General features: G+C 41.9%; 1 protein-coding gene across 1 annotated transcript; it reads left to right on the top strand.

Moving 5' to 3' along the window:
• The first annotated feature begins 16 nt into the window (after nucleotides 1-16).
• Nucleotides 17-10,586, top strand: Coq2 (ubiquinone biosynthesis protein COQ2, mitochondrial). The gene is made up of 8 exons (XM_076133635.1): nucleotides 17-288; nucleotides 875-1,045; nucleotides 1,642-1,826; nucleotides 2,189-2,364; nucleotides 2,972-3,119; nucleotides 5,441-5,634; nucleotides 6,036-6,224; nucleotides 7,094-10,586. The coding sequence occupies exons 2-8, from the start codon at nucleotides 903-905 to the stop codon at nucleotides 7,265-7,267; spliced, it is 1,209 nt and encodes a 402-aa protein (XP_075989750.1). The 5' UTR covers nucleotides 17-288; nucleotides 875-902; the 3' UTR covers nucleotides 7,268-10,586.
• Nucleotides 10,587-12,124: the final 1,538 nt, after the last annotated feature.

Raw genomic sequence — 12,124 nt, 5'->3', positions numbered from 1 at the left:
TAATGAAAAAACACTTGAAACGTCAGTGTCATGCGCGCGCACATTGAAATAAACACGAAATATTTATTTTAATTATTTATTTATATCAGAAATAGCATTTATTAATGTTAATTTCGCGCTAAATTATATTACAAACACCTTTTTATGTCTTTAAAGTGGTAACAATAGTAATGTGGCCTTGAAATTGACACTAACCTTAGCGGCTGAAAAACAGATTTATTTTTTGCATAAACTCGAATTACGGGTAATTGCTGTGTGTTGTTTTCCTTCAAACGTAATATTATAAAGGTGAGTCATGTGTTATAATACATTTAATGTATAACGTAAAGGTTATGTTAGGTAAGTCGCAAAAAGTCGTAATACTTGCGATAGAAATGTCATAATTTCTTTTGTAACTTACAAATGTTACGATTCCTGTCTCGACAGTGTTACTAAAAGTGAATTAATTACTTCCTGTAGTCTAATAACATTAGCATTTTTTTATTAAAATCTAGTTAGACTTTTTTTTAATTTGTTTTTTTTTAATGAACAGGGAAGTGTTATTCAGCCTTCAGATAAAGTAGGTGATATAAGTTATTACTTTTAGTTAATTAGTGCATATTTATGCATAATTATGATATTATATCAACAATAACCACAGATCTATATTGTTTAATATATATTGTTTAAAACATTAGCTAAAGAGTTTGTATGGCTTGTGGAAAGTGATGCCTATGAATTTATATTATCATAAATATTTTTCTTTGGACCCAGTAGTTCCCAAACAACAGTTTCTCTTCCCATTCAAATGCAGTATCGCTGACAATGAAAAGACCTAGGTGGTTGCGTATCATTGCTATAATAAACTAAAATTAAGTTTTCTTATTCTTTACAGAACCGAGTGCTGTGTCTACCCACCAAATATGTTAAGCAATAGTATTAAGATGTACAAACACGTACAGTTAACCAAGTTGATACAAAACACATTGAAATTAAATGAAGTGCAGAGTACTAGAGTGTACTCGTGTTTGTGCGGACAAGTTTATTTGAAGAAGTTCAATTACAGGTACATATTTATGTATAAGACTATTGCTTGACGGATACCCAGTGATAGGATGTTTAGTTGGCAAAATTCAAATAATAAACAAAACAAAATAAGTATTTATTACGCAACAGATATTATGTATGCGGTTGAAATGTAGAGGTGTTGGATTCAAATCCTAGGTCATGCCAACATTTTTTTTTTAGGAATTACTGTCATGATATTCCCAGTTACTGTTAAATATTAGAGTATGAGACCTCTGTGTTTCAGAGAGCATGTTAAGTTGTTGGCCCTGAATCTGATGTTTTACTCGTCATATCAATATACCTTCTCACTGGGATAACTTGTGCACTGTACACGGGCTTTGTTGGTGTCTTGTAATATGGGCAAGTCTATAGCCTTACCTAACTCCCAGCTACATTCGAGAAACACTTCAATGGAAACTGTCAAAACAGAACTCTGCCTTATCTAGAATTCGAACCTTTGACTTTGTAATCGACACTTGCATAAACCACAGTAGTAGTAACCATTAAGACCTTGCCTGACCTGGGAATTAAACCCGAAAACCTTACAACCGGTAACCAAATAGACCACAGAAATTAATAAAGAATTCTTTTCAGATATGAAATCTCCCGAGTCCACTCAACACAAAGTGACCAGCACCGTCAGAAGGTGGTCATTGAGACATCCACTCCTAAGATAGTGTACGAGGATATAAAGCACAAGGAGGAACAGCTCACCACCAGCTTCTGGAAGGAGAAGGTGGACCCTTACGTGAAGCTGGCACGATGGGACAGACCTATAGGTGTGTACTATTATGTTAAGTTACTATGATCAGGTTTGGATTAAGATGGGTGAGCCATTTTTACAGAAAGACTTTGCAGTTAAGGTATTATTTATTTTTAAAAGGTTGGTAGCAAGTAGTACAAAGTTAAATAAACAGGTCTACTTTCAACAACCATTTTTGAACCGCACAAATAATTGTTCCATGTAGGAATCAAACCCACGGCCTTTCGAGTAGTGGTCTGGCAACATTAACCACTGGGCCATGGAGGCAGTAAAAAATGAACTATGTACGAAAGTAAAGTCCGGGCGAACAAATTCGCTATTCCCGTATTTGGATTTTCATCAAAATAAATGTTCCTAATTCTTGTTATTTTGTTTCAGGTGTATACCTGCTATACTGGCCATGCGCATGGTCGATAGCCCTAGGTTCGATTCCCGGCAACGTGCCGCTGCAAGCGACGCTACAGACGGCCGGCTTGTTCCTTGTGGGCGCCGGTCTTATGAGAGGAGCTGGATGTACTATTAATGATCTGTGGGACAGAGATGTAGACGCTAAGGTGAATTTAACATAAGAATATAGACAATGGCGTAACGAGGCCCGTGGCAAATTCATCGCATGGGCCCCCTCCACCCAATACAAAAAACGCTTGCAAATTCTTTGATTTTTATAATTTTTTTTATTACTTGTTTATGCAACTGAGTTAGTAACAAAATTCACTCTCTGTATCATTGACTATCATAAGTGTCAGCATTTGACCTATATGAATAAATGATTTGATTTTGATTTTGAACAAAAATAAATCGGGCAAAACTTTAATTTACTAAACATGTATGATTAATAATAAATGTTGGGAGTTAGGATTCTCGTCTAATCGGGGGCCTATTCCGGCTGGGGGTCTGTGGCATTCTGCCAACTTGCCAGCCGGTAGTTACGCCATTAGCCGGGTCCTGACTGAGCGAGCAGCCTCGCGAGGCAATATCTCGCTCCCGCTCATTTCGATCTCGATAGAAAAGTGACCTAGTTATTGCCTCGCTCAATCAGGACCCGGCTATTGGTGTGTTGCCTCTTGTTCGAACCTGCTACCACTTGCGTGGGAGGTACCAACTTAAACCTCTCGGCTAACACTGCTTTTGCAATTAATTTTAACACAATTTGTTTCGCAGGTAGAACGAACAAAGAACCGTCCACTAGTAACGGGCGCGATATCCCACACACAAGCGATGTTGTTCCTAGCGGCGCAGCTGTGTGCGGCGCTCGCAGTGCTCATGCAGCTCAACTGCTACAGCGTCGTGCTGGGAGCTAGCAGCATGCGTGAGTAGCTTGTAGTTGTAGTGGGGGCGGGGGTGGGGGGAGATATCTCACCTCACACACAAGCGATGTTGTTCCTAGCCGCGCAGCTGTGTGCGGCGCTCGCAGTGCTCATGCAGCTCAACTGCTACAGCGTCGTGCTGGGAGCTAGCAGCATGCGTGAGTAGCTTGTAGTTGTAGTGGGGGCGGGGGTGGGGGGAGATATCTCACCTCACACACAAGCGATGTTGTTCCTAGCCGCGCAGCTGTGTGCGGCGCTCGCAGTGCTCATGCAGCTCAACTGCTACAGCGTCGTGCTGGGAGCTAGCAGCATGCGTGAGTAGCTTGTTGTTGTAGTGGGGGCGGGGGTGTGGGGAGATATCTCACCTCACACACAAGCGATGTTGTTCCTAGCGGCGCAGCTGTGTGCGGCGCTCGCAGTGCTCATGCAGCTCAACTGCTACAGCGTCGTGCTGGGAGCTAGCAGCATGCGTGAGTAGCTTGTTGTTGTAGTGGGGGCGGGGGTGGGGGGAGATATCTCACCTCACACACAAGCGATGTTGTTCCTGGACGTGCTGGGAGCTAGCAGCATGCGTGAGTAGCTTGTTGTTGTAGTGGGGGCGGGGGTGGGGGGAGATATCTCACCTCACACACAAGCGATGTTGTTCCTAGCCGCGCAGCTGTGTGCGGCGCTCGCAGTGCTCATGCAGCTCAACTGCTACAGCGTCGTGCTGGGAGCTAGCAGCATGCGTGAGTAGCTTGTTGTTGTAGTGGGGGCGGGGGTGGGGGGAGATATCTCACCTCACACACAAGCGATGTTGTTCCTAGCCGTGCTGGGAGCTAGCAGCATGCGTGAGTAGCTTGTTGTTGTAGTGGGGGCGGGGGTGGGGGGAGATATCTCACCTCACACACAAGCGATGTTGTTCCTAGCCGTGCTGGGAGCTAGCAGCATGCGTGAGTAGCTTGTTGTTGTAGTGGGGGCGGGGGTGGGGGGAGATATCTCACCTCACACACAAGCGATGTTGTTCCTGGACGTGCTGGGAGCTAGCAGCATGCGTGAGTAGCTTGTTGTTGTAGTGGGGCTGGGGGTGGGGGGAGATATCTCACCTCACACACAAGCGATGTTGTTCCTGGACGTGCTAGGAGCTAGCAGCATGCGTGAGTAGCTTGTTGTTGTAGTGGGGGCGGGGGTGGGGGGAGATATCTCACCTCACACACAAGCGATGTTGTTCCTAGCCGTGCTGGGAGCTAGCAGCATGCGTGAGTAGCTTGTTGTTGTAGTGGGGGCGGGGGTGGGGGGAGATATCTCACCTCACACACAAGCGATGTTGTTCCTAGCCGTGCTGGGAGCTAGCAGCATGCGTGAGTAGCTTGTTGTTGTAGTGGGGCTGGGGTGGGGGGAGATATCTCACCTCACACACAAGCGATGTTGTTCCTAGCCGTGCTGGGAGCTAGCAGCATGCGTGAGTAGCTTGTTGTTGTAGTGGGGCTGGGGTGGGGGGAGATATCTCACCTCACACACAAGTGATGTTGTTCCTAGCCGTGCTGGGAGCTAGCAGCATGCGTGAGTAGCTTGTTGTTGTAGTGGGGGCGGGGTGGGGGGAGATATCTCACCTCACACACAAGCGATGTTGTTCCTGGTCGTGCTGGGAGCTAGCAGCATGCGTGAGTAGCTTGTTGTTGTAGTGGGGCGGGGGTGGGGGGAGATATCTCACCTCACACACAAGCGATGTTGTTCCTGGACGTGCTGGGAGCTAGCAGCATGCGTGAGTAGCTTGTAGTTGTAGTGGGGCGGGGGTGGGGGGAGATATCTCACCTCACACACAAGCGATGTTGTTCCTGGACGTGCTGGGAGCTAGCAGCATGCGTGAGTAGCTTGTTGTTGTAGTGGGGGCGGGGGTGGGGGGAGATATCTCACCTCACACACAGGCGATGTTGTTCCTGGACGTGCTGGGAGCTAGCAGCATGCGTGAGTAGCTTGTTGTTGTAGTGGGGGCGGGGGTGGGGGGAGATATCTCACCTCACACACAAGCGATGTTGTTCCTGGGAGCTAGCTGGGAGCTACCACCTATGTGTGTTCGGTAGTGTTGGTAGCAGCTCCTTACATCATCAATGATTTATACCTAATAGAAATATTGTTAAAACTATTTGACGATAAAAAAGAGTGGCCAGGAATTTCTTGCCAGCTCTTCTCATTGGCCCTACCTTCCGAACTGGCGGTAAATTCACTCTCTGTATCATTGACTATCATAAGTGTCAGCATTTGACCTGAATGAATAAATGATTTGATTTTGATTTTACAGGCTAGATTGATTGATGAACAAATAAATATCTTTTCTTCACAGTTCTAGTAGTAACATACCCACTGGCCAAGCGGTTTACAAACTACCCGCAAATATTCCTGGGAGCTACATTCAACTGGGGAGCTCTCCTCGGCTACAGCGCGGTGCAGGGAGCTGTAGACCTATCCGTCTGTGCTCCACTGTATGCGGGAGCTTTAGCCTGGACTGTGGTCTATGACACTATATATGCACACCAGGTGAGTGAAAACGGGAGCTTTTGTTGTATTTGTGGTTATATTGACTTGTGATGTCGTTTAGGAATGTGAGCTTAGTTTAAGTTCAAATAATTGTTAAAAGTTTATGAAATAAAACAAATATGCCTTAATTCATAAAGCAATTACAATTCAATTTATGACTTACTGATTGCATCCGTGGCGCAGTGGTTTAGGTCGCTACGCCGCTACTATTGCGTCGGAAGGTCGTGTGTTCGGTTCCACACGGAACAATTAATTCTGCGATCTACAAATTGTTTCGGGTCTAGTTGTACTTTGTGTCCGTTGTTTGTATGTTTGTAAAAGTCTCCGCGACACAAGAGCAATTCTTAGTGCGTGACATGTCTTTAAAAAAACGATACTTGACGTTGACAATTATTCGACAGGATAAAGAAGACGATCGTCGTGTGGGAATCAAATCCACGGCCCTCACATTCGGCAAGCACACTCGGCCCGCGCTATACACTACGCTCGCAGCCAGCGTCGCTTGTCTGGCCACGGCCGGGAGCGCCGCGGAGTTGGGACCCGCGTACTACCTCGCGGTCGCGGGGTACGCCGGCCATGCGTGGCGACAGGTAAGGACATGGTTCGATTCTCGGTTAATGAGAAATTTTATGCAGAAATGCAGTGTAGTTATGTTTAATTTAAAATATAAGTGTGTTTCCTTTGAGTGAATTCATGTTTTCAGCAGTCTTGATTCAAGTATCGAATCAAAAATCAAATTCCATTCGCTCGAGCAAATGTCAGGGGCGCAGTGGTTTAGGTCACCACGCCGCAATCGTTGCGTCGGGAGGTCGCGGGTTCGATTCCCACACGAGACAATTATTTGTGCGATCCACAAATAATTGTTTCGGGTCTGGTTGTACTTTGTGTCCGTTGCTTGTATGTTTGTAAAAGTCCCCGCGACACAAGAGCAATTCTTAGTGCGGGAGTGGGCTTTAAAAAAAAAAAAAAGATCGTAGTTTTAAATTTCAATCTAGCGCATGATTGAACATTGGTTTAAAATGGACATAATAGGATTGTTTGATATAGATAATTTTTCATTTTAACCAGCTTTACATGAGATCCTATATCTTTCTCACAGGGCAAACCTTATGTGGTCGATTTGGCAACATTTGAATGAAATGTTTTTAGTGGGATTTTCAATATTTATAGTAGTTTCTCTCCATGGCCCATAATTATTTTCCAGTAATAAAATTGATTGCGTCTCTGTGTCGCGGTCGATATTGTCTCAGGCTGCTGATCATGATGGTCTTAGGTTCATTCCCTAGTTTGGACAAAGTGCTATTTGGTTTGGTAACTTGCCCGGTATATGACAAACTCGCCCCCTATTACATGGGACTAACATTGTTAATAGCGAAACATGGGTGTATTCCATACATCCCTAGCTACCTGAAAACCTGAAAAGAAAAGAAAATTAGTTAAAATAAAAATTTTGTTTCAGATATACACACTAGACACTGAAAATCCAGAAGATTGTGCGAAAAAGTTCAAATCCAATTCGGCTTGCGGTTTAATTATATTACTAGGTATTTTAGCCGGAGGTTATAACAAATATCTAGCAAATAAACGAAATAACCCGGAACAACATGCCACTGGGAGCTGCTTTTTTAGCTAAGAGTGGCACTAAATAGTGTCATTTTTGGCTAAAGTTTGAGAGAGAGCTGCATGTAGTGCCAGTTTTGGCTGATTGGTCTAGAAAAGTGTAAATGTTGTAGGTACTGCGATGATCGTGTGTATCCTCTAATTGTGGCACTAATAAGTGCCAATGCTGGCTAGGTTTGTATGGTATGGTTGATAATTAGTGGATTTGAGTGACTGTCAGCGGAAGTGTTAGTATGTTTTTGGGTGTCACTAAAAAGTACCAATGTGATCATAAGTTTGATGGCAGTTTTATCGACGGTATATTTTTTAGCCTAGTCTGCGACTAGTGTTATATGTGGCTGATAGCTACATTACATTTACATGAGTGGTACTTTTTAGTGTCACTCATGTGACTCGTGGCATAGTTCTACAATCGTATTGTATGTACAATTAAAGATTCCTATTATTATTATTTGATTAGGACGCAACATGAGAAATAATTTCGCGTGTTGAAAGCTTACATCTTATGCTTAATGCAAATTTAATGTATTTAAATGGTACTTTTTAGTACCATTACTTAAGTTCTTTGACAAAAGTGTCACTAAATTTCCTTTTAAAGGCGTTAAACTAAAAATTGGAATACTTTTCATATACTACTGTATTTTAAAATTGTGTATAGTTTTAGTTGTATAATAAAGGTACCAATATGGTACCTTAAATGGGGTTAAATTTGTGTTATAATAGTATTGCTAATAATCTACGAGTGGCACTTTTTAGTGTCATTCCTGGGTAAATGTTGTACAAATAATGATAGAACGGGATTTTAGAAAATAGTGTAATCAAATAGAGGTTTTAATAAAAGGATCTCTGTTTTTATAATAACTTTATAACCGTTTTCAGAACACACAGGTAAGTTCTAGATAGCCTATTCAAAGCCTAAACAAAATAAGAGAAACTAATTAAAATTTCTAATGAATAGCTAAAAATAACTAACAGCTGACAAAATCCTTTTGTTAACTTAACCAATACTTAACTGTAGGTTTTGAAAACGGACGTAAATACCATTAAATGTTAAATAACCAGCCATTTTTGGTACTAAAAGTAGTTGATAAAAGCCAGTGGTGGTACTTTTTAGTGCCACAAATGGCAACGATTGTGTGCTGTCACTAGTCTAATTTAGTGGGGTTATTATAATATATTGTACATAATATTTTTATATATAAAACATCGTGAGCAATGTCATGTGTGAGAGTTGTTTAAACAGTTGTTGTAGTAATGTAAAGTGTCACTTGAACACTGTGATGGACTCTACTCTCTCATTACGAGAGCTTTGCCCAGCAGTGGGACAGTATAAGGCTGCCTGTCCACCGAAGCGGAGCGAGGCTGCGGTGCGGAGAAACGGATGGATACTAACCAATAAGAGTGCACGAAATCTCCTCTCCTCGTGAGTGGTTCTCTCCGATTGGTTAATATTTCTCCGTTTCTCCGCACCGCAGCCTAGCTCCGCTTCGGTGGACAGGCAGCCTTAGTCTAGCCTTTCTTCCAACTATGTTGGAGTCGGCTTCCAGTCTCACCGGATGCAGCTGAATACCAGTATTTTACATGCAGCGACTGTCTATCTGACCTCCACAACACAGTTACCTGGGTTATAACACGATACTAAGACTGGTTGTCAGACTTTTAAGCTTCTGACTACTGTTAACGATTGACAAAGATCTTTGAAAATGACAGCCGGGACCCACAATTTAACGTGCCTTCCGAAACACGGAGGCAGAGCACAGCAGTGGGACAGTAATGGGTTATATATTTATTATTTATATAAAAATCAAAATATATCTGTAAATAATATTCTTTTTTAACTTTTGTTTTATACTTTTAAGTTTTTTTTCCATTTTATTGGGATATAGAGTCACATGGCTTAAAGGTTTCTCTCTCATTCTGGGAGGAGACCTTTTGTCCAGCAATGGGACTGTAAAACATATTGATTAACCAAACTTGTTTTTAACTTACGCCTCTGAGGTGCAGTGGTTAAATTGGTCACCATTGCGTCTGGAGGTCGTGGATTCGATTACCATACGGAATAAGTATTTGTGCGATCCACAAGTGTGTTGTCTGGATGTACTTTGTGTCCGTAGTTTGTATGTTTGTGAAAGTCTCGACACAAAAGCAATTCTTAGTGCGGTCTCCTGGCTCTTTCTCGCTTGTGAACCGCTACCTAAAGTCCGCTATCCCACTGGTGTGTTACTAAACTCAGACTGTTACAAACGTGCTCACTACGTCATAATCAAAAGAATCATAGTAATGTGACAATGTGTAGTGAGCGAGAGAGATTTGAAATGTCCCGAGTATAGCGTTTCAACAGCGTTTTCTATGCGTTAACGTTGCGTTCCCGCGATATTGACGCTTTATCATAACTGAATGTGTCGCTTAGCGAATGCGTATTACCAAATTATGTTGTTAATATATAAATACTAGCAAACCCGGCGAACTCCGTTTCGCCACCAAATGGCTTCGTTTTATGTAACATTTCGTTTTGTGATTAAGAGATGAAGAAACATTTTTTTATGTTTTATATTTGAAAAGGAAAAAAATATTGCATTTCACAACAGTAATGAATTCATTTTGAATACAAAAATGAAGTGTCATTTAGTTGAACTTCTCTAAGTATATGAAAGTGAATCCAAAGTAAATACTGAATCGAAGCGTTATACGTGTCCGCAAATTATTCGAAGATTCATTGAAGTGCTCTTTGGTAAACCACATTTTTTGTTTTTTGGTCTGACGTTAACACAAACAAAGCGGATGGTTTACCAACTCGTGAACACGCAACGTATAACTGTCCATGTGAAAAACAATGATTCTCTAAATTTATCCCGCAAACACTAAGCGATTGGCCTTGCGACTTGTTAATTGTCATTGCGAACGCAAGGCGAACTGGAAATTGTAATCGTTTGAAGTCAAACGGAAGATCGGTCGGAATCATTGGTATTCGAGGAATACATACATTTTCACCTGCGTACTTTCCGTTAATGATGGTTGCCTCAATCAAATTCGACATAAGTCTTTTTACCGCAAGTCGAGTACCGTTGCAAAGTCGCGGTGGATTCAAATTACGCAATATCATAATAACTGTACCAACTTTGAGTTGCAAGTTATGTGGTGGAAATCCTGGTAACTCCAGAGAGTTCAAAAACTCCGTCGGATAATTTACTACTTCATCGAGATTTGTTATAGAATCAACGGATTTGTATGTCACCAAATCGCCTGCTATTTTTGATTGAATGGTGAAATTCAGTGCGTGTACATCATTATTCTTTGCGGCAAGAATTGCTCGTTCACTTAACCAAGCATAATTCTGATAATTCTCACTAATGTTTGGAAAAACATTTTCAATAAGAGCTAATTGAGAGTCTACAAATCGACAAAAGTCGTTGGTAAGAGTAATTAATCCAGATGTCGCATCAACTGGGACTTTTCCATTTCCAACAGCTAACAATTGTTTGGAAAATTGTGCAGCACTTTGATCATTTTGAAGTTGAACTCTCATATTAATGGTTAGCGATAATGTTTTTACGTTATTCCATAAAGGTGATGCCTTCAGGCAAGCATTCAATTCATCTGCAGGCGTTCCACGGGGAATTACTGGCAAAGTCTGCCTGAAATCGCCTGCCAACAATATCATCAAGCCGCCAAAGATGTTGTTATTTCGCCGAAGATCCTTCAGTGTCAAGTTAAGTGCTTCAAGTGATTTCTTATGTGCCATTGTGCACTCATCCCAAACAATGAGCTTGCATTGCATCAACAATTTTGCCATTGCACTGGATCGGGAAATATTGCATGTTGGAGTATCAATTGTGTTTAAATTGAGTGGCAACTTAAGCGCAGAATGTGCAGTACGACCGCCATCTAGAAGAGTCGCCGCAATTCCAGATGATGCTAACGCCAAAGCTATGTCACATCTTGATCGAATAGTGGCCAAAATCAATGAAATGACAAATGTTTTCCCTGTCCCTCCAGGTGCGTCCAGGAAGAATAGACCACCAGTATTATTGTCCACCGCTTGTATTAATGTTTCGTATACTTGTTTTTGCTGTTCATTCAGTAACGGCACATTATTTTGAACAAATTCCTGAAATGTATCAACATTGTATTGCAGCTCTCGATTTAATTCTTGGTTGAATGCATCGTGCATCGATCGATTTGGCGCAATCATTCCTACTTCAATCAGTAGCTTGTTTGCAATAGTCAAGCATTGATCCTCAATCAGAATCAATCCTTCATTGTAGATTTCATCGGTTATTTGCATGTCAGGATTATTCGTTTGAATGCGCAAACGATGCAAGATATCTTCACATATGTCGTCTTTGTATTTGTTCCATAACTGCATTGGTTGTGAAGGAAAACATGTGGTGATGATAATTGCGAACAGCGTTCGTATTTGGTACGCATTTGATGAAACAACTGAATCGGCAATTGTTAAATCCCAATGAGAATCGTTCTCCAGCAAACCCAATAGTTGACATGCTTCTCGATATGTTTGGCATTGGTGGCCATTCACAGTTTTCAAATGCGCAAATGATTTTGGTCCACGTACATTTACCAACAGCAGTCGCAAATAAAAACATTCATCATTTCTAGGATGAACAGTATACATACGACCTAGTGCATCAGAGGAAAACACCTGTGGCCAATCTGGAACTGGGGTGCCTTGTTTGCGACGTTGGAATTTCTTTGTTGATTGATTCCAAGTGTAATACTTGGGCATTTCAACGTACATCAGCGTCGCTGCGAATGGATCTGTTTCACACATTGAAAAGAAGCTAGTCAATGTTGTCGATGGTGGTCTCTCAGCTCGTTGTGCGGCATTAGCCTCAGTGAAGTAAACTCTTTG

This window comes from Anticarsia gemmatalis, chromosome 30 (assembly GCF_050436995.1).
Source record: "Anticarsia gemmatalis isolate Benzon Research Colony breed Stoneville strain chromosome 30, ilAntGemm2 primary, whole genome shotgun sequence".
NCBI lineage: Eukaryota > Metazoa > Arthropoda > Insecta > Lepidoptera > Erebidae > Anticarsia > Anticarsia gemmatalis.
The sequence above is the reverse complement of the archived record's forward strand: the minus strand, read 5'-3'. Positions and strand labels throughout refer to the sequence as shown.